This window comes from Medicago sativa, chromosome 1 (assembly GCF_051527215.1).
Source record: "Medicago sativa cultivar Bolivia chromosome 1, Bolivia_mono, whole genome shotgun sequence".
Lineage (NCBI taxonomy): Eukaryota > Viridiplantae > Streptophyta > Magnoliopsida > Fabales > Fabaceae > Medicago > Medicago sativa.
In genome coordinates this window covers 8,607,297-8,631,141 of record NC_140749.1, presented here as the reverse complement: position 1 = coordinate 8,631,141, position 23,845 = coordinate 8,607,297, and the positions used below count along the sequence as shown (strand labels likewise).

General features: G+C 30.5%; 3 protein-coding genes across 4 annotated transcripts; 2 read left to right on the top strand and 1 right to left on the bottom strand.

Annotated features, from left to right (window-relative positions):
* Positions 1–3,077: 3,077 nt before the first annotated feature.
* LOC146952348 (uncharacterized) lies at positions 3,078–4,205 on the bottom strand. The gene has a single exon (XM_085701162.1). It carries the CDS (start codon positions 4,121–4,123, stop codon positions 3,356–3,358), a length of 768 nt encoding a protein of 255 aa, XP_085557288.1. The 5' UTR covers positions 4,124–4,205; the 3' UTR covers positions 3,078–3,355.
* A 3,968-nt stretch (positions 4,206–8,173) lies between these two features.
* On the top strand, positions 8,174–12,317 carry LOC146952347 (U-box domain-containing protein 52-like). 2 transcript variants are annotated; one of them, XM_085701128.1, is made up of 8 exons: positions 8,174–8,612; positions 8,810–8,892; positions 9,003–9,160; positions 9,694–9,873; positions 10,002–10,269; positions 10,386–10,487; positions 10,609–11,037; positions 11,446–12,317. In XM_085701128.1, exons 1-8 carry the CDS (start codon positions 8,528–8,530, stop codon positions 12,199–12,201), a joined length of 2,061 nt encoding a protein of 686 aa, XP_085557254.1. In that variant the 5' UTR covers positions 8,174–8,527; the 3' UTR covers positions 12,202–12,317. The 2 variants fall into 2 exon arrangements, with proteins under 2 accessions (XP_085557254.1, XP_085557248.1); XM_085701122.1 differs by having other exon boundaries at positions 8,322–8,608.
* Positions 12,318–20,858: 8,541 nt separating this feature from the next.
* On the top strand, positions 20,859–23,131 carry LOC146952346 (nuclease). Its single transcript, XM_085701106.1, has one exon. It carries the CDS (start codon positions 21,238–21,240, stop codon positions 22,843–22,845), a length of 1,608 nt encoding a protein of 535 aa, XP_085557232.1. The 5' UTR covers positions 20,859–21,237; the 3' UTR covers positions 22,846–23,131.
* The last annotated feature ends 714 nt before the right edge of the window (positions 23,132–23,845 follow it).

The following is a 23,845-nucleotide window of genomic DNA, read 5'->3' as shown; positions in this document are numbered from 1 at the left end:
AATGGATTTGATGATATTTGTTCATAGAGTCGTATAAATGCAATCAAATACGCCTACCTCAATACAGCCAAGGACTTTAGAAGGGTTTTAGGTATTATATTTTGAATCTAGTGTAAGAAAAATAATTTTAAAAAGTGAAAAAAAGAGTGTAATATGATTGGAAGGTCAAAGAAAAAGTTTAAAGTGGTGAACAAATTAATCTAATCCACAACCACTTCCATCGCTCATGGAAAATGGATTATACAACGGCTTATAGGGGCAATCGTTTTATTAATTCGTGTTTCACAATTGCATGCATGCCCTTTCAAGTTTCAAAATGATTGTGTTAGCCAATATAGTCTAAAGCTTCAAAATGATTTTACACAAAAAAGAAAGAAAGAAAGAGTTTTAGACTTAAATTAATACAAACTTTTAAGAGGTATCTAAAGCTTTTAGATGACATAATTTAAATCTCTTTCCTCAACCAATATAGTCTCGAGTTTAAATGCAAGAAGTACAACACCAACAAAACTTTTGAGGGTCCTCTATATAATTTTATTCATGCTTAAAATTAGCATTAATAATTATTATATTATATAGAAATATAAATAAATTTTAACAAGAGGTTATTACAATAATTATAAGGTCAAGATATTTTATATATTTTGCAATTTTTTTAAACCAATATTATATCTTCGTATGCAGTTGTGGAGGCTAATTTTTTGAGGTAATTGAAATTTAGTTAAGAGACTTAAGTTCTATGACTTGTACCACACCATATTCATATATGGTTATTTTATTATTGATTTTTTTTTTCAAGAAGAATTGTTGGCTGTAATTTTTAGAGCCAAATAACTCTTTTTTTAACTCTTATTAACAGCTGTTATTCTTTTTTTTTGCCCGAAGTAAGAACTTATTCTTGATCATCCTACTAGTATTAACTCCCAATGACATATATGTAGAAGCATGAGCAAGCACCTCATCAGGAAAATGCTTATCTAAAATCTTCATTCCCATCCCATGCTTATCCTAGCATCGGCAAGGAAGTTGGCTCACTCAACACGTTTTCTTATGGTAGCTCTTAAGTTTCAAATAGTACATTTTTTATACTTAAATATTGTAGTATATGAATACTTAAATCATTTCGAAAGATGCATAGGTTTTACTAAAATGTAATATATATCCTAAGCAGGGATTTTCCGGTGTATAAAACTATGCATTTAAGTTTTTTCTTATTCACGCCATAAGAATGAATATATATCTTCTATTTATCTAGGCCCCTCTTTTTTATATATAATTTTTTTTAACTAACCCCACCCCACCCCCTCTCTCCCACGTCTATGTAAAAGACATTTGTCAAGGTATGATTCATGAGGCCAATCAAAAAATCAAAACAGTGTTATGGATATTTTTAGCACTTAAATTAAGAAATCAATTACCAACTAATCACAAAAATTTAACCGGTGTTATTTATATGAAAAGATAAATAAATATAATATAAAATATTTATATATGCACATGCATATAGTGGATATTTTTTGTAATCTTCTTGAGGATGGGTCACTACATGGTAAAAGGTATGATCCCCGTCTCAAAATTATCATGTGACTTTCTCCCCCACTACGAGAGAAAATTTCTTGTCTATTGGCCCCTGAATGAGATATCCCCCTCGAGGATCTCTACTTATGAATGCAAATTGACATATTTAGGTTTTCACATCTATTTTCCACCTCAAAATTAAAATGGGCTAGAATATGTTCAACAAACCATTTTGGTCTCTAAGTGATGCTTAAGAATGTGTGATCAAGTGTAAGCAAGCAAACAGTGATGCTTAAGAATGTGCAATCATACCCGAGGTGAACTCTTTTAAATTCAACTGGTTTAGTGGATTACAAATTCGAATGGGAATATATTTAAGAATCATTGGTAAAAAAATCTCATTTCATAGGAGAAAACTTAGTTGATACCATTCCCAATCTAAATTAATTAAATTAAAAAACTAGCAGTTAAAAAATTTATTTTTTTTTTAATATTTAATATTATTTTATTATAGGTGGTGGTCAATGCCGGAGTTCATCGGTCAACGCCAGAGATCTGCCGCTGACCACCTTGAGCCACAGGAGGACCGCCGCTGACCGTCGGAATTTTGACCGGACCACCACCGCGCACTGCCGGTGAACCACTGTGGTCAACTCCGGCGGTGGCCAGTTGACCAATACTGACCACCCTGATATTTTAAATTACTTAATTAATAATTTTAATATTTCTGAATTATTAAATTATTTGGGTTTATGTCAAAAATTATCATTGGGCTAGAAAAAGAAACAATGTTGGGCCTGATGACATAAAATTTATTTGGATTGAATTTACTAAAAAAACTCTTTAATAAATAATAATACACCTCTTCAAAAAAATAATACACTTTGATTTGTGGATCAGATGGTTATCCAACCATTAAAATTTAATAATGAATGGATTGGATGGATATAATACTTAATGGATGGATTGGATGGTTTTTTTCAACAAAACAATATTTAACACAATATTGGATTTAATGAGATAATAAATTGTTTTGATAATTGCGGATGAAGTAGCTTAAAACTGGAGGTGATTCTCAGGTGTTGAAGTTTCGAGCACCGGTTATGAACTCCCCATGTGTGTTTTTTATTGAAGTAAAAGTGTACAACCTAATAATATAAATAAGGGAAATGTTAACGAGTGCCCCCGGAGCACTCTTTAAGCATTTTAAATAGTAAGTTTTATATGAAAAGTTATGTAATGAATGCATTGAAAATTGTAATAGTTGATTTTTAAAAATAATAATTTCCAAATTTGGGATGCTTAAAAAGTGTCCCGGAGACACTCGTTAACAAGACCCATATAATAAACATATTAATATTGACAATTTTTTTTGGTTACATATTAATATTGTCAATTGAGCTAAGTTTTGCGGATTATATTTTAGTTCTATTGTCCGGGTAAAATAAAACATAAAAATTAGACATTTATTTTCACCTAAACCGATCCAAATTCTTGTTTTAGTCCTCTAATAAATATAGATTTTTTCTAATGGCCTTTAAGGGACAAATTATAGTATATATGTAAAAATAGTACTAGTATATTTTTTAAGGGAATAGTACAAATATTTTTTTAAAATGTAAGAAAAAAGTCAATGATTAACTCCAATTTACTCACAAATTACAAAGGATTCACCCATCCCCTCCCAGTGTTTTTTTTTTTTTTCCCTTTCTTTACAAAAGCATCCCCTCCTGGTCCTAATACGCATAATGATAATAGTGTATATTATTTCAATATACAGAATTCTATCTTATAAACATTATGTACACTATACATGCAAGTAACAACTAGTTATCAGTTACCAAGCAAAGAATATCTGATGAATGAACAAAAGTACAATAAAGAAGAGTACAACATGATTAGAAAAATGAGATGCACTTGAGGCATAATAATAGTAATAGGGATATGGATAGTTTTGTGGTGGTCCACCAATTACTTTAGGTTGTCCTTGACCTGAACCCGAAGAAGGCGAAGATTTCAAAGGTGGTGGAGGAGTTTCCCCGGAAGAATGTGACGAAGGACTTGGTGGAGATGGTGGCGGTAGAGTCAACAATGGTGGTGGAAGACTTAGTGATGGGGGAGGATATGATTTTAGAAGTGAAGGAGGAGGAGGAGAATTTGATGATGTGAGTGGAAATGGGGGTGAATATGATGTTAATAGTGGAGGAGGTGGAGGATTTTGTGTTAGGAGTGGAGTAGATGGAGGGTGGGGTGTTATTAGTGGAAAAGGGGGTGCATTTGGTGTCAACAAAGGAGGAGGTGAAGGATTTTGTGTTGGGGGTGAAGGAGGAGGGTGATTTGAATTTGATGAAGCAAGTTTAGGAGGTGGTGGTGAACAAATTGTAGGACACGTGACACATTCACTAATGCATAATAAACCACTTGAAGGCTCTTCAACTTTGTTGTCCTCAATCTCCAATGTTCTCTTTGCAAACAAAACCAACAACATGAATACAATTTTTGTGGTCCATGCAAACCAACTTTTTGTTATGAATCCTAGATTCTTGTTATGACCCATTTGAATTAAGGAGGTATATAGATTGTGTTTGGAGAAAGGTGTGTTCATATGGCAAGGTGAATTGTCAGATAGATAGTTAGTTTTGGCTTAGTGATTATATAGATTGAAATAATGTGGGAGAATATGGTGGCATTTCTTTATAGCTTGCATTTGGCATTTCTTTATAGTTTATATTCTTTGATGCTTGCTTAGTGATGTAGTCTTGTGCGTGGAGGAAAAGTATTAATTCCCCTACTTTATTTTGGCCCTTAAAAAAATTACTTTAATTAAACTAGAGGTGTTTAAACTTTAAACTCACCACAAAAAAAAAAAAAGAGGTCTTTAAACTGTTTCAAGAATTTTAAATAAGTAGTATTTCAACTAAAAGAGTTTGTAATCCAGTCTCTCAATTTTTCAATAAATAATAATCAATTGAACTATACATTTTTTTTATTGGAAAATCTTTGAACTTTTAGATTCATTTTAATTAGATTTCTATATTCAGCAAATTCATATATCCAATATTATTTTTTTTAATACATATATCTATGTGTATATGTGTATGTGTGTATGAGAAAGCTTATTAATAATTTTTCCACGTAAGTACTCGTAGCGTAGAGACTAGAGAGTGAGATTGATAGAGAGATCCTTAATTATTGAGAAAAACACTCAATCCTATTATATAGCGGATGTTTTGTATTATACTCAGCGGCGAAGCTAGCGATAATTCTATGAGGTGGCCACATATAATTTTTTTTTGAACTAATCTAATGCAGTAGGCAAAAAAATTCACAATAACTATTACTTATATAAAATGTTCTTAATAAAATATACACTTGATTCAACAAGAACGGATTATACCAAAAGATGCGGCAATAAACTATTTTGTACCAAAAAAGCCACATTAGAATAGCGTATTGTACCAAAAAAGCTACAACAAAAGAAATAAAGACTAATAGTAGCTATTTATGAAAATTGAACTCGACGGCCCTTCAAAGACTCAAATTCATCCATAATTGTATCATTTGTATCAATTCTTTTAAAGAAGTTGTCAATAGTTTTCATTTTACTCATACCTAAAATAATAGATCAAATAAACATAAGAATTTTTGTTGTTTAAATCAAATATCACAACAACAAAAAAAAAACATAAGAACCAGAAGTAAAATTATACAGTATAACACAAATTGTTTTAACCTAATTTGTTTTTCCTAACCTAAAACATAAAAAGTTATAAAAAAACTAACTATAGAAACATAGTAACCATAAAAACTAACTAAATTTTAGCGGCTTGTGTTGCTATCGCTAAATTCCAAAGCAAAACATAAAAAATTGATTTCAAACTAAATGAGATTATTGTGAAATGTGAATTGAGATCATACCTGATAACCTGGGTGAATTGAGAATCTAATTAATGTTGCTTGTTGTTAACCTGTTACTTTTAGGTCACCATGGCACCGCACAGATTGTTTGTTTGTCTCTCTCGTGTGTACTGTGTAATTGTGTTGCGTGGGGATCCCGTGTTGTGTGTTGTGTTGTGATCTGAAGAGTTAAAAAGCCAATTTACCTTGTTTTTTAATTAATAATAATTGTGTGGTGGACTGTGGGTATGTGCCCACTTTTGTATTATTTTACTGTTAGATAAACTATAAAGATTATTATTATTTATCTCTTTTGGTGTTAATCTTCCGGTTCCTATACGAGACGATTAAATAATTTGAAGTTCAAAAGTTAAATAAAGATAGAAAAAAATTAGTTCACTTAAAATAAAACTTGGGGTAGCTAAATATATATTATTAGGGGTAGCTAAATATAAAAATATACCTACTCACTCAAAAAAAAAAATTTTTTTGGGGTAGCAAGGGCTACCCCTCCCTTATACTACCATTCGCCCCTGATTATACTGGTGTTTTTTTAATTAGATTAATTTTGAACTTGTGCAAAACAGCTTATACAAATAAATGAGTTTTTTTTTTCTTTTTTGAAGGAACAAATAAATGAGTTATTATGTTAATTTATAAGTTCTTATTAACGAAAATTATTTTTTATAAACTGTTTTTTCATTAACTACACTAACGTTTAGACGGACACTCCTGTGACCTTCTATCTGCTTTTTCTATTGCGCTAACATACGCATATACTTGACTATGTTTTTTTGTATAAATTCGTGCACAAATGTAATTTATTTAAGAAATAAAGCTTATGATATAGAAGAGTAATATACAAAGCTTATGATATAAGAAATAAAAACCTAAAGAATAGAAATCTTGTGTAGCCCATCCGCCCGCTATTTTTTGTTTTGGTAGTACGTTATCATATGTATACACTATCCTTTGTATCCGTTTTTTTTTTATTGCGCTAACACATGTATCATAAACATATAAGTGATAGGTAGAAAAAAGAAAATATTACTTTTGAGTAGTAGATATTCCTTAAATAAAGAGATATAGTATAATTGTTCTACTAAATAAAATTATAAAATTGAAGAAAAGTTTAGAGTAATTTTTTCTACTATATATATCGTTCTTTTTAATAAAAGCATCCAGTACGGGTCTGCTACTGCAGATCAATGTCGAAGTAACTAATTATGATCAAATACATGCCAAATAACTAAAGCATAATCTTGTAAATCAAAGAAATATATGCAAAGGAAATCGAAAGAAATTGTAGAAATGTCACATTGGTAACAATAGGAGTTTGTCTCTTGAATGCTTCCAGTCTAATATGGAGAGTTCCAATCCGTTTGGGTCTTTCCCATTGATCTTCCCTAGTCTATTTGCTCCAAAACTAACCCCTACAATTCAAGAGTCTTATCAAAAAGCATCATAAGCAGTAACGAATGACCATTTGACATAAAAAGAAACATAGATACAAATTCAAGTTTCAAAGAATAAAATGATAAGAAAAGATAAGCCTGAAATACAATATTCAACCTATAAATCATCCACATATGAGATGGCAATAGGATATTCAAGCTATGAGTACGACATTGGACACGTCATTTGACATATCAATATCGGTAAAAATATTTAAAAATAAATTAATTGAATGTAATTATATGTGTTGGTGTCAAACACCAAAGATACCTTCCATTAATTAGAAATGTCGGTGCTACAAATTATTCAAGATCCAAAAGCATAATAATATATACACTCTGACAGGGCCGGCCCATAGCCCGTCGAGGCCGGGCTATGGCACTGGGCCTCGATTTTTTTGGGGCCCAAAAACATTTTTTTTAAATTGTAAGGCACTTAATTAATATTTATATAGATATAATGCGAAAACATTTCAAGTAGAACGAAGTGCTTCAGTGGCGTGGGCATTTATGATGGAGTCTGATGATGTGGGTTCAACTCCCACCAGAGATTTTTTTTATTAAAAAAATTCTTTATAGTGTTTTATTTAGTTTTTTCGGGCCCAAAATTTAATTTTTTTTTTCACCCCTTCAAATCTAAACCAGGGCCAACAAATTTGTTAAGACGGCCCTGCACTCTGAATTAAGAGGAATCCAAAATTTAAATTTGAACCTGCAAGTATCGTCTACATAACATAATGACTTAGCTCAATTGTTGGAGGATAAATTGAGGCCGGATTGAGTCCATACACATAGAAAGATGGCCTCAATTTTATACAGAATTTGGCAAATCATGGAATAACAATATGTCTTCTATTAAAATTTGAACGAATTATTACATTTTCAATTTTCATGAAAAAAATAAATAAGAAAACCACAAAAACCAAAATGTCCAATGTGACATGGAGAATTTTGGAAGGCAATTAAGGGATATCTCAATTACATCATTCACTTGTTATAAATTAACCTTTCATTGTGTATCCTATAGATAAAAACTACTGAATAGATTGACTTTTTATTTTGTGAATCCTATACTATACCAATAATTTGTGTATTCAATATTTATAATTTAATTTATAATAAGATAATAATTCATCGTAAAAATGAATAATGTAAGAGAAAAATTAACTTTTCCATTCGAACAGAGACTTGGTCAAAATAGTTTTTTTTTTTTCTTAGAAGAGATCAAATTAGCTAAAAATTGAAGGAAAAAATAGAGGGTGACATTGAATCCTTATTTGTGTCCCTAGGTTTGAATTCTCCCCATGAGAGGTTGCTTGGCTGGTTCCATTTGCATCTTCAAACCGCAAGAGGAGACGAAAAAGGAATCAACCAAGCTTCATCCTCCCTCTCACGGCGGAGGAGAAGAGGTGGTGGTGGCCGACAACTATTGGTGGTAGTGGCCGTTGCAACCAACGTTGGAAAAAAGGTTACGGTCGCGATTGCATTTGATTGTAATTTCTAATTTCAAAGAATTATATGCGATCGTGACCGTGATCACGACTTCAAATTAACATTGGTGGCAAAAATCATATGCAGAATAATGTCTTTCGGTGGTATCCATAAACCACATATAAACCTCGTCATGGTGGCTGTTGGCAAACACAAGAATAGTGGTCATGCCTTTCGTTGGACAACAAATAATATTGATAATCCTATCATCATTGCAGTCCATGTTAAACATAAAGGCACTCCTCATCGTAGGTACCTTCTAATATTTATACAATATATTTTCATGATCAATTATCAATTATATGTTACACTTAATTATGTTCGTCATTGAATAAAAATTTTGGGCTTGGTATTTTTTTGATGTCACATTGTGATATACAATATCATTGTTTTAATACTTCTTTATCTTATCTTATCTTATTTTAATGATAGTTATGTCATGTTTGCAGAGGGCACCAATGTTTTCCCTCCCGACGAAAAAGATATAGCCAATGTTTTCAGTCCCTTGCGACAAATGTGTAATGAAAAAGTCGTAAGTAATTGAAATTTTTATTGAACTTAATGTACACATTTTTTTAGTTAAATATATTTTTAGTGATATTAGTGATAGTTGAAACATTGAAGGTATTAACATCAATTCAGGTAAAGCTGAAGGAAGCCATAATTATTGATACTGATATTTCTAGAGGAATTCTGGACTATGCAAAGAGGAATCACATCCAAACTATCATTGTTGGTGCTCCCACTGGCTACAAAAAGAATGTTCTGTCAAGGTCTCTAAACATGAGGACTATAAGCAAGTTAAGTTTTGAAACATGACATCCTTAAACAACATTCCATTTTAATCGTAATATGTAAAAATGTTAGCAATATACTCTTTGGTTGAAATTCTAACGAGTTCCACCAAATTTATGTGAAACTAGGCCACATAAATGTGAAATTGTCTACGGACACAATCTCACGTATTTATGCCGTTAGTACATCGGTGATCATTAGATTGAGATTGAATGATCTATATTTCAATCTTGGTATTTTAGATTTAAAAATGAATCAAATTATACTTGATTTCTGGATAGTCCGATGTCGATCCTGTGATTGCAAATGTATGTGCTAACTATGTAAATGTGTGAGATTGTGATTGCAAGCAATACGAATCCATTTTCAAAAAGAGCGAAACCTATTTGAAATTTAACCAATCGAGTTAAATGTATTGAGAATAGCAACGCTAGAGAGTGTATTGTTAGTACTTCTGCATTTGTATTTATGTTTCCTTTGATTTTGACTAATTTATTAACAACTATGTTAAATTTTTTTAATTTTGTGACTATCTCAGAAAATTTAGAGGCCAAGATGATGTAGCAACAGCCATAATGAAATCAGCTCCAGATTATAGTTCAGTTTACGTAATTTCAAAAGATAAGGTAGTGGAATCTCGACCAGCAATAGTCCCATTGGGAACTGTGGTTGCACAATCACATGGAATAACACCTTGTAAATCAGAAAATGACAAATGGTATTTTCTCCGTTCCTTTTTAAGTGTTTTTTTTAGAGATATTTTTTTATTTAACTATTACTTTCAAAATTCAATGCAACATTAAATGTTATTTTACTAATATTTTGATTTGATTATAAATGGTACAGGTCAAGCTTATATAGAAGAGGAAGCACTAATAGTAGATCAGGAAGATCATCTATACATGAATTTATAAAGAGTTTTTCATCTAATAATAATCATAATAATCAATCATCGGAGAGTATTGATTTATCCAGTCGTAGCCAAAGGACACCACCACTTAGCCACAATTCAAGCTTAAATGAAAATGGTTCATCTGGGTCAAATAAATTTGGTTCATTGAATGTAGCAAAATTAGAGAGAAATTCAAGTTTACAATCAGATTCTCAATTAGTAGTAAGTATACAAATAAATTAAATAGAAGCTTCTAAATACATACTAATATGTGACTAAATAAATATTGTAATGAACAATCTAATTTTTTTTTAATGTTTTAATTTTATTGATTATAGGGAGAAATGGAAGCAGAGATGAAAGAATTGAGACTCAAACTTAGGCAAACAATGACCATGTACAAATCAGCTTGCAAAGAAGCAATTTCAGCCCAAAATAAGGTGATGTAAATTATACTATCACTTACCAACATGTGGTTGGTCTTAGTGGTAAAGGGGGTATACTTAAAATAAGTGTTGTGTAATATGAAAAATGAGATTAAAAGGTTTCAATTATTGACAGGCTAACGAGATTACTCAATGGAAAATGGAGGAGGAACGTATGGTAGAGGAAGTTATAATGTCAAAAGAAGCAGCATTGGCATTAGCAGAAAAGGAGAAAGCTAAAGCACAAGCTGCAATTAAAGCAGCTGATGAAGCTATGAGAATAGCAGAAAAAGAAGCACAAAGAAGAATGCAAGTCGAGCAGACGGCTAAGAAAGATATAGAAGAGAGAGATCAAGCACTAAATGTGTTGGCTCGTAAAGATATTCGATATAGACAATACACCTTAGACGAAATTGAAAAGGCTACTCAAAATTTCTCATTATCAATGAAAATAGGTGAAGGTGGATATGGACCTGTTTTTAAAGGTCAACTTGATCATACAAATGTTGCAATCAAAATTTTAAGGCCTGATGCTAACCAGGGTAGAAAACAGTTCCTACAAGAGGTATGATACATGTACATTCTTTTTAAATTTTGATATTTAAAAATATGAATTTTAAATCAACTTGCAAGAATATGTTCAAGACGATTTGTAGGGTTTGGATTGACTGAGGTTACAATCCCACATAGTCATATGCAGCGATAGTGTTTCTAGGTTTTGGAAGAGATTTTGATTTTTTTCAAATTCTAAAATACCAAACTTGAAATCTGTATTGTCTAATCTTGATCGAACGACCATTGATGTGTTGATTGCGTGAATGTGTGAGATTGTTGACTGTAGCCAATTGAAACTCCAATTTGTGTGACCTAAAACATAAAATTTTCGATCTACCATATAATAGGTACTTGGAATTTTGCATATGTGGTGGTTTCATATGACAATTGTGACTAAATATGTTCCATATGTATGTAGGTTGAGGTATTATGCAACATAAGACATCCCAATATGGTCCTTCTCCTTGGTGCATGTCAAGAATATGGATGCTTGGTATATGAATACTTGGACAATGGTAGCTTAGAAGACAGATTATTAAGAAAACGAAACACCCCTCCAATTCCATGGCGAAAGCGTTTCGAAATAGCTTATGAAATTGCAACAGCACTTCTTTTCCTTCACCAAACAAAACCAGAAGCAATTGTTCATAGAGACCTTAAACCAGCCAACATTCTCTTAGACAAAAATTTTGTTAGCAAAATAAGTGATGTTGGTTTAGCAAGATTAGTACCACCTTCTGTAGCTGATTCTGTCACACAATATCACATGACTGAAGCAGCTGGAACTTTATGTTACATTGATCCGGAGTATCAAAATACAGGAAAATTAACAACAAAATCAGATATTTATTCTTTAGGGATAATGTTTCTTCAAATTATCACAGCTAAGCCTCCAATGGGACTTTCTCATCATGTTAAAAGGGCGATTGAAAATGGAAATTTTTTCGATATGCTTGATCCTGATGTTACTGATTGGCCTGTTGACGAAGCTTTGGTGTTTGCTAAACTTGCTTTGAGATGTGCTGAGCTTAGTAAAAAAGATAGACCGGATCTTGCGTTAGAAGTTATTCCAGAGCTTAATCGACTAAAAGATTTTGAATGTGACTTACAGAACTATCAACAGAATCAAAGTCATCCATCGCGTCCTCTTACGCCTCCTCAAAGTCCACTTTGAAAAACATATATAAAACAGATTATTGTTTTTTAGTATATGTATTTGATTGTGTTACGAATGTTTGTTACAACACATTTTGTAATGAACTTCTTTGCAATACACATTTTGGAATGGAAGACTTGCTCTTGTCCCAAATCCTTACTTGCATAACATGTACCAAGTGATGCTTCATATTAGTACATTAGATTTCATTTGCACATGATTCAGATTTTGCAGCAATATGTAGTTAAATTTCAACAATGGATTGAGTAATTATCAATGCTTAATTAAGCCTTCAAAATTTTCATAATCATTGTTGTACTAAATGCCAAAATCAACATTACCTTTCAAGCATCTTATTACTCTTTGACTACACCAAAGTGTGTTACACATGGTTGATGCATAAAACATCAAATCTAGACTGGTAGGGTTGGAGTTAAGTAAAAAATGCAGCCAATTGAACATCTTAACTAAGCTACAGCTATCTTTGGATCACATCGATATTTTAGCAAATCACTAACAGATTTTGTCTATGAAAGAAATATTTTTTGTCGTTTAATTTTGTTGTTTTTTCTTTAGATTTTGGCCCTCTTTTGTACAAAACAAAAAAAAAAAAACACATAATACCTTGAAGGGTTAATTATGTTTCTAGTCCCTATAAAATAGCGACCTTGTAAGTTTAGTCCTTACTTAATTTTAATAGCATTTTTAGTCCCTATAAAAAAAATTTACTTATAATTTTAGTCCCTGCTAAAACAAAGTTTGATTAATTATCCTTAAACTCTTAAATTTTTGAACGATTTTTTTGAGACAAGATTAGAACACTATGAAAGGTTCGTTTACTAAAATTTAGAATTTTCTGACATGAAATGAATTAAATATGAATTTTTTAAAACGACAAAAGTTAAAGATAAAAAGTAATAAAATCTGGATGTAGAAATCAAATTTTGCGATAATTTTTTGCAGAGGAACTTTTAGTAATGTTCTAAACATGTCTGCAAAAAATTGTTCAAAAATTTAAGAGTTTAAGCATAAATTAAACAAATTTGAATTGAGTAGGGACTAATACTCAGTGCAGAAAAACAAAATTAGGGACTAAAAATGCTATTAAAATTAAGTAAGGACTAAACTTATAAGGTCTCTATTTTATAGGGACTAGAAACATAATTAACCCTACCTTGAATAATGAGATACTAAAAACATTGACTTTGACTTTGACTTTGAGTAGCATGAGAGGTTACATTCCCACAACGTAAACCTAATTTGAATCTTAGCTGAATCACAACGTAAACATTTTCCTTTTTTCTTTTATGATTTTATCATCTTAGTACGACGTTATTTTGTTCACCGTATTATTGTGGAATTTTTTAATTTCTTTTTTCTTGTCGTGTTTGTTTGATTCAAATCGACAAATCAACTTAGATCATTTGCAAATTCAATAGATAACCTACATCATTAACATTATAAATTTGGATGCATAAATATTCTGGTCACTTTAACTTTGTCACAATATTTTTAGGCATTTTGTCATTTTATAATAATAACTTAAATATTGTAATTTATTTGCATATTCATCCTTTTTCATTTGTAGCGGTGTCAAATTTGTGTTTGTTTACGATGTAATTTATCAATTTGGATGAATATCCTTCAGGAAAAACACTTTACACACCGAATGTAAAAAGCATGTCTAAATGTTACAAAATCCTCATGTCAACAACACACTCTTTGAGATATGTTAGGCTGGCTTATTATTGCTTGAGCTATATCTCCAAAGAGTTTGTGTGTGAACAGAACTGAGACAGGAGATGCAAGGTCAATAGAGAGAAAAAGTGATGAGAATGGAATTTAGGATTTGGCGTGATTAACGTATAATAGTATATATCTCACATGTGTTGCTTTTTAGAGAATTTTTCTATCTTTATTGAATTTTTAGAATAATTATATTGATCAGTACCATAAGCTATAAAGTCAAAAAAAAAAATTATTATTTTTAAGTTGAGCTGAACCTTGAATTTGAATGTACAATTGCACATGATAAAAATTACATAAGAAGAAAAATCGTTCGAAATAAAATGAAACAAAAAACTCAAATGAGTTAAATTTAAAATTAACACTTGGTATCTAAATAGGGAACCCTATTTTAGATACATAAAATCTAACGATATGTTTTTTTGGTATCTAAATGAATTGACAAGCACCATCTGAAATTACAAGATTTTAAGTTTGAACTCAGATGAAGGTGTGCATCTTAACAATTACAACATTGGCAATTAAATTTGACCTCAGAGACATTCAGAAAAAATGTGTATTTTAATATTGAGAAGTGTAGAAAAGTAACTATTGTGTACTTTGAAGAAAACTAACCATCGCGACTATAGAATGTTATGTTGATATTTTAGAGAAATGATATTTGTACAATTATTTTGTGACAATTTTTTGACAACCCTATCTTTCATACTCATATTATGTACTATTCTCTATCTTCCTTTTTTTTTCTATTGTTTTTTAACAATAAAAAGAAGAAGAAAAGAAAGTTATCACAAATAGTTGTTCAAATATCACTGCTCGATTTTTTATTCATCAATCATTCAACTGCTTTCATGCTTGACCACCCAAAATTCAAACACCTCTTTTGTGTTTAGAACGAGGGTTATGATGAGACTTCTTTTTTGTTTGTGTATGTATCATTTTACAAGTTTTTTTTTCTACATATGCATGCACATTATATTCTTTGCTCTATTACAATACACACTTTCGGCCGCTCACACTTTTACAAACATTGGCTTATTTGTTACACTATCTATTGTTGGAGAGACAAAAGGTCAAAAGCTGCGTATATTGTTGAATTATGTCTAAGGCAATTTTGAAGTTTGAACAGAACATGCATGCTCTCAATGTCAAAGTGTCCTATGTTCACGTCTCAATTTTTGGATAGAAAATACTACCGGATCATAATATCTTATTATAAGTTTCAATTTGTCCAGATAAATAAAGTCAGGTAAAAAATTATTCTATCCAAAAATCGAATTTAAGTTCTTCTTAACAATGATAATATTTTATTTTTTAAAACGACAATATTTTCTCTGTTTATGCATCTAACATAACTCGTTGGAGTAAACAAAATTTATAGTTGGTCATAGAAGTTCTAATGTTTGATGTCAAGGTCGGGTTTTGATGATGTCTTTTTTGCTATGTTTGGAGCATGTGGAAAAGGAGAAACATCGAGTTTTGGGAAGGCAACAACGAAATTTCACTCTCTAACGAAATTTGGTACCCCTTTTTAAAATTCATTTTTTGGTCCCTCACTCTGATTTTAAATTAGTTCGTCCATTTGAAATATGGTCCAACCCCATATAAGAAAGAGAAGTCTCACAATGGGTTTAAGTCATGGAGATATTGTAAGGTGTCTAATTAGAATCAAAGATCCTAAAATTACGGTGGGTTTGTATTTTCTTTTGTTACTTGAAAAAAAAATCAAACAATTAAATTAGATGGTACTTATTGTTAAAACTAAATCAAAACACATTGTATCATATACGGTTTGCTTGCTGGTTGGAGTTAAAGTATTAAGCCGTCGAGTAATAAGGAAGGGATGATTCAACCTCCCTCAATTGTTTCTCATAGGCAAGAATTTAGCTTATCTTCCATAAGAATTTAGCTTCTTTTATGGTTGTGAAATTTATTCATGCGAATGTTGGGGTTATAATATATGTAGATTTCCATGTTGTTACAAAGTTAGAATATGTATTCTCATGATTAAAACATTTCAAGGAATAAAACAACAACCAATGTTATCATGTTTTTATTTGCAAGTAGGTGGAAAGAAATGTTATCATATATTGGGAATAAAATTGATATAACTACCTACATCCTAAGGGTGAGAATATATCAAATCGACATAGAATTTACGATCTAACTTACGTAAATTTCAAACTAAAAAATAAAATCATAGCTTTGAAATTTGAAATCCCTCATGTCTTTGTCAAACGATTATTAGTTAGGTCCCTCTGTTTGTATCCCTTATGTGACGAAGCATAAAGATATGGACCTAAACAATGAACATTTAACATAGACAAGGACTCAAATGAAACATTAATAGACTAATTTGATAGTGAATTACATGGACAAAAGAGATAAATTTAGTGGTTTACTCAATAAAATTTGTTTTAGCATTATGTCGCATGTTTGTCACCCCCACATTTTTAGCATGTGTTAGATCTCCACAATATTCTGTTCACATTCCATACGCCCACAAACATTCCTCTTGGTTAGGCTATACTAACATCATGGTTGAATTCCATATTATCAACCATTCTCTTAGGAACGGAGGGTTAACAAAAAAAATGGTATTGTAATCCCAAAGATTTTTAACACTACATCGAGAGAAAAATATATTGATAGAAGACCATCTCTAAGTGGAAATTCCTCTTGGCGGGACTCCAACATTTTTTATATTAAAACATTGAAATGTAATTATATAAAGGGTAATATTAGCTCCTTAAAAAAAAAGAGTGATATTAGCAACATTCATTTAGATATATTATTCTAACATTAACAAAGAGTAATATTAGCAACATTCTAGATATATTTTTCTAACATTAACAAAGAGTAATATTAGCAACATTCATTTAGATATATTTTTCTAACATTAACTATTTTGTTGGATGAAATGCATGTTAGTGACATCACTTTAAAAATGGATCTCACATAAAGTGACGAGACTCGTGTATTTTATTAATAAATAAAAGAATGAATGTTAAAAATAATGTGATAAAATAAACGTTGTTAGCATTATTTACACAGACTCAAGTTCTCTTGAGGTAATGGTCCGTTTCCTTAGTGGCTTGGACTTAGACTCAATCTTGAACAAACACCAAATAATACATTAGAAAACTCTTGTTATAGAGACTAGTGGATTATTAATTGTACAAACACCCTTTGAATATAAACACTTTTTCAAATCTTAGGGAGATCTACTTCTTCCGTTTCAAAATGAATGTCGTTTTAGCCAATTACACACAGATTAATGAATGGAATGAAATAATCATTAGACATAACACTTTTACTAAACTGCACTTACTTTATAAAAAAAAGACAAACTTAAAGTTGCATTGAAAATTGTGTGAGAGAAAAGTTGGAGTATTTATTGAGGGTAAAGTTGGTAGAAAAAAAATTAAAGATTTATTGAAAATGTAAAGTGACATTCATTTTGAAACAATTTCTTTATTAAAGCGACACTCATTTTAAAATCGAGGGAGTATCAAGTATCAAGGATTCAACTAACTATAATATTTACTTATTTATTTGTTTATATTTATGTGTAAAAAAACGGTTTAATTGAATGCAAAATTAAGCAAGAATCAGAACACAAGTTGGGATTAATTGATTCTAAATATGCGTCCGTCCCGTACCTGACATGCTGACAATGACAGAGGCAAATGAAGAAATCTAAAAATAAATGCGAATCCAAAACTGTGTTCACACTACCACCATTCGTTCCTTCACTGTCTTATCCCACCATCCTACTCCTACCTACGTCATCTGCTCCCTCTTTTTTGACCAAATCTTTTATACCACGTCAGATCTAAATATAGCTCTTTCTCTTCTAAATTACGGTTATTAAAACAGCGAAAATAACTTATGAATAGAAGTTGATATGTTTGGTTAAGAAATTGAATCAGATACGTTAATTTTTATCGACCAATATATTTTTTTGTGTAAATAGAATCGGATAAAGTATTTGATAAGACATAATTTTGAGTTTATAACTTATGTTTAATAAGTTCATTCGATTAGATTTTATTGAGTAAAATATTTTTTGATATATTTTGGAAACAAACATAATAAAGTGGGATTATAGTGTGGTTTGATTGAATGCAGATATAAAACAATTTTAGACAATTAGTGTTGGGGACATTTATGGGTATAAATTGACCCACAAATTGTATCACCTAAACAAACTAATCCTGCATTTTAATTGAATCTATTTACGATTGTGTCCAATTCAAACCAACTAATACAAACCTCAAATTTGTTTGGCTCGAGTATTGGATTTGAGCTTTTAAACGCAAGGACCGATTCCGTTTACATGACACATACACACATTTAGATAATATGTATTTGCTATTAGATAGTATTAGATTTGATTCAAATTATTGATTACATTTAAAATGTTGAATGGTGTGTCTTTATTCTATTTAAGAACCATAATTTTTATTTTTGAATATTCAAGTACTACAAGTGTGTTCATTAAATTCCAATTTTTTTAGAATTAAAAACTATGTTTTCTACATGACCTTGCAAATCCAACCCAACTCTTTCGTAAATGTGTTGGTTTGGTTCAATTATGGTATGGTGCTAAAACACGTTGTTCACTCTTTCAAGCTACAAGATTCATAGTATTGAGTTTTTGTCGAATTGGACTAGAACCAACTCGCAAACACTCTTTATCGGTGCATATAAATTAAAGTTGAAAAATGCTAACCGATGTTTCAAAAACATTGATTAAGAAATCAAATATAATAATACTCCTTCCGTTTTTAAATATAAACAAAAGTCACATTTTAAGTTCATTCATTTAATGATGTATGCGGTTTATAACATAGACCACATACATCATTAAATGAATGAATCTAAAAAGTGACTTTTGCTTATATTTAAAAACGGAGGGAGTAATTACATTGAAAGTTGTCGAAAGTTTATAAAGTGTCTTTTATAACTTAAAATTTCTTCTGTTAGTTTTCTTAACCAATGTCTCGGTGCACTGGTTAGCGTAAACCATTAAAATTTTTATATGTAATGTTGGTAATACTTAACTCAAATTTTAGCATGTCATATTATTAGGTTGGACAGGTTCGAATTCATAATATCACAATTTTATACGTGAGTTTTAGATGTTATTTACCACTCCGTTTATAAAAATAAATTCTTATGTCCGGTGACAATCAATAATTTGTTTGCTTTTATATCCAGACTCAATTTCACATCATTTTCTTTCCTCAACATTAATGGTTTTTTTACAGTTGACACGTCCTTAACCCTATTGTTTTTTTTGGACAAGATCCTTCACATTATTGTTGATAATAATGATTAAACGTGCACATTCAAGGAAAGGACATTCAAATGGAAGATTAATTAGTCCTACTACCTCCGTTTTTTTTATAATTTTTTGGTGAACTCCACTTTTTTGTTTTTTTATAATTGTCGTTTTAAATTTATTTACATACATATAAAATAAAAACAAAATTGTACAAAAAAAATGAATAAAGCTTGTTATTTTTAATGAAATTATTTCTTGTAATAATTTTAACTAATTATTATCTTATTTATTATATTTCTCTCTATACAATTTATAGTTAAAAAGGAAAATTAAAATGATTAACAAATTTCTGAATGGAAAAAAAACGACACTTAAATATGAAAACATTAAAATTAACACCAAAATACCATTTTATTTTTTAATAATATAATCTAAAATATCATTGAAAAATGATAAAAAAATTACTACTTATTATATTAAACTCGTAATTGTACAAACTAAATAGCATGTTATAATTATTGGTCAACTATGTAGACTACTAAAAAGATTAAAAAGGTACATAAAATATTAACTTAATCAACCTCCCATTTGTATTTATAAACACCATTTGAAGAAACTGTCCTTAAATATACCCTCCCGTTCAAACTAGTAGATGCATGTATTACTGTTTTTTTCATATATATTCTAAATTAGTATAATTTTTTTTTTTTTTAAATATGAAAAGTCAATATCAAAACAAAATATTCTATAACAAAGTTGATATACCTGCTTTAAATTTGAGACTAAATGTTGGTGATTTCTAAAATAATGGAATCACTTTAAAATCAAAAGTTGTAACTCTTCACCAAAAGTTGTAACTCTTCATGGAAACCATTCATATACATTGAAACATTATTATTTACTAATAGATAATGAACCATAGCATTGATTCAAATGTATATGATCATAACCTTTGGCAAATAGGTGCTTAATGAACCATTGCATTGATTCAAGTAAAAAATCTTATGTATATGATTATAACCTTTGACAAAAGGGTGTTTTCTTTCATGTGAAGGGTCACATAATGCACTATAAATGTTTGACATTTAGGCATCAGTTTAAAAACAAATTTTGTTACATTAACAACATAATTCTCCCTCATTCACTTACTCTAAATCATCCATCAAGGAACTCATCAAAGAATTGTTAAGAGATACGCTTGGTGTGATTGTGCAACACACATCAAAGAACTCATAGTATCCTGAAGGGGATTCGCTGGTCATTCCTATTGCATCCAATATACGATTATTGGTGGGGGCGAATCAAACCTAAAGGTTAGTGTGGCAACCCTATACACTTTAAATTTTACGTGCATAACTATTAAATTTTTCAGATTTTAAGTCTAGCAGCATCTTTCCAACAATCAAGTTATTTAACACTAAATACACCAATTTTATTTAATCGGTGTTTGAGAATGAATGAATTTTTTTTAATACTCCTTTTTATGTGTTAAAATTCATCAATACCACTAAATTTCAATGATAAAATGAGTGAAGAAGAAAAAACCAGTATATTGAATTCTATATTTTTTAATGAAAAAAGAATCATTAGCCATGACAGTCTTGTATGATCTGTCAATTAAACAAGAGAAAGAAAATACAAAACCAAAGGTCCAAACTCCAAATCCCTTTCACATACACTGAATTTACGTAATTAAATTAATTGAAGACTTTGTTTTCACAATATTTATTTCATGCCGCATCTCATTTTTATTTTATTATTTTCCTCAAATTTTCAATCTACGCGTTCACACCACATCTTTGTGTTCACACACATATATCTTACCTTAAAAAACATCTTCAAAACTCAACGACAAAGCAAAAAAAAAAAGACACAACCAAATTTTGTGTTCTTTTTTTATGTCTTTCTGAATTTCTCTTGTTTCTTCAACAAAATCAGCTTTAGTAGCAATTTCAAAGCTTTAGCAACACTTTCAAAGATTTAGTAACAGTTTTAGTTTCAAAGATTTTCTAGTATTTATGAAACTCCCAACTTTTGCAGACCCAGAATCACTTTCATACGTTTATACCTTACTTCAAAATTCATTTGACCAGATGAACAATCCAAACAACACTGCTACTTCAACAAATATCAGAAAAAGACGCAGAAAAAATGAAGATGGTGGTGATGATGATGAAGATCATGATGGTTCAATCAATGAAGGAGGTGGCAAAAACAAGAAGAACAAGAAGGAAGAAATAAAGGGTATTCTCACATCAATTCTCTTGCTTGATGAACAAGAGAAACAAGAGATTGAAGATAGCAAGAAAGTCTCAGAGGATGAGAAATTCTCTTTAGAGACAAATCATAAGAAGAAAACAAAAGCTATGGTTGATTATTACTCCAATCTTGAAGATGGTTATAGCCAAGTTGAAGAATCAGAGAAAGTTAGAAGGAGAAAAACAAGAAACATGTCAAATTCTGTAGCTATTGCTGCTACATGTAGTGAAAATTTTGAAGCAAATAGTGAAGGTGTTAATGTTAATGATGTTAACAGTGGTAAATCTAATGGTGGTGGTTCACAGAGAAGGCTTTGGGTGAAGGATCGTTCAGGAGCATGGTGGGATGAATGTAACAAAGAAGATTTTCCTGAACATGAGTTTAAGAAAGCATTTAGCATGGGAAAATTAACTTTTGATTTGATTTGTGAAGAATTGAATTCAGCAATTGTGAAAGAAGATACAACTTTGAGAACTGCAATTCCAGTGAGACAAAGAGTAGCTGTTTGTCTTTGGAGATTAGCAACAGGTGATCCTCTTAGAATTGTTTCAAAAAGGTTTGGTTTAGGTATATCAACTTGTCATAAACTTGTTCTTGAAGTTTGCACTGCTATTAAAACTGTTCTTATGCCTAAGTATCTTCAATGGCCTAATGATGCTTCTTTGAGAAAAATTAAAAATGAGTTTGAGGGTATGTCAGGTATTCCAAATGTTGTAGGGTCCATGTATACATCACATGTTCCAATTATAGCTCCTAAGATTAGTGTTGCTGCTTATTTTAACAAGAGACATACTGAGAGGAATCAAAAAACTTCATATTCAATAACTGTTCAAGGTGTTGTTGATACAAATGGTGTTTTCACTGATGTTTGTATTGGTTGGCCTGGTTCAATGCCTGATGATCAAGTGTTAGAAAAATCAGCACTTTTTCAAAGGGCTAATAATGGAGGACTTCTCAAAGGTGTTTGGATTGTTGGTAGTTCAGGGTATCCTTTAATGGATTGGGTTTTAGTACCTTATACTCAACAAAATCTTACTTGGACACAACATGGTTTCAATGAGAAGATTGGTGAGATACAAAAAGTTGCTAAAGATGCATTTGCTAGATTGAAAGGTAGGTGGTCTTGTTTGCAGAAAAGGACTGAAGTTAAGCTACAAGATTTGCCTGTTGTACTTGGTGCTTGTTGTGTTTTGCATAACATTTGTGAGATGAAAGGTGAGAAAATGGATCCTGAACTTATGGTTGATATTGTTGATGATGAAATGGTTCCAGAAGTTAGTTTGAGATCAGTTAATTCATTGAAGGCTAGAGATGCTATTGCTCATAATCTTTTGCATCATGGTTTAGCAGGCACTTCTTTTCTTTAATCTGATAAGATTAAGAACTTTGTGTAATTTGTTGTATTTTGATCATTGTTTTATGCATCTCTGAGAACATGATTTTATTTTTTGCTGTTTATTTACATAATGTTGAAGTTTTATTCATCATTATTTGTTGCAGTGGCTTTGTATAAGATAAGATGTATTAGCCTCTCTGACAAATATGTATGATAAAATTTACATATGGTTAGATTCAGAGTTGTAACTCAATTATATACATTTTCATAGCCAAATAAGAGATCAATTAATAAAATTGCAACATTCTTTTGTTTCATGGATTATTTTGTATCATTCCTAGTTTACAATTTATCAGAAGATCAATTTATATAGTTCAGTTACATCAGTATTTTAAAAGCACACTTCTTATGATGCAACCATAAACCTAATTTTATTGTAGATATGATTCTGTTACAAGATAGTGAATTTGAAATAGTAAAATGCACTGTTTACTAAATCAAAACAAAATCATCTCAAACTGATTTCTTATGTAATTAAAGTCATCTGTGTTCAAATACTGACTAGTATCTAGACATGGTGAACATGTGAAGTCTAAGAAAATGCTTTTTTAGGCAGTGTGAGAAAATGATAAAATAACAGTTTTTGGTTAAATCAAATGAATGGGTCATAATCATTCATTTTAACACACTACTTCTGGCTATTCAATTTCCAGTAATGGTTATGCATGTGTTTCAAGTTCTACTCAATCAAACACCAGAAAGACCTAAAATTTTAAATGAAAAGTTTAGGGTCCGTTTGGATTGGCTTTTGCAAAGCCAAAAGCAATTCTATAGAGTTCCAAAAACAATTCTACAATATTCCAACATGTTTGGTTTGGCTTTTCAGAATTACTTTTATCCTCTAAAAACAATTCTCCATGAAGCTACAAATCCTAGCTTCTAGCTTTTCTAGAATCAATTCTCCAATAAATTTTATATTTTATTATTACAACCTATTATTTTCCTTTATTGCCCTTTATCAATTCTCCTTC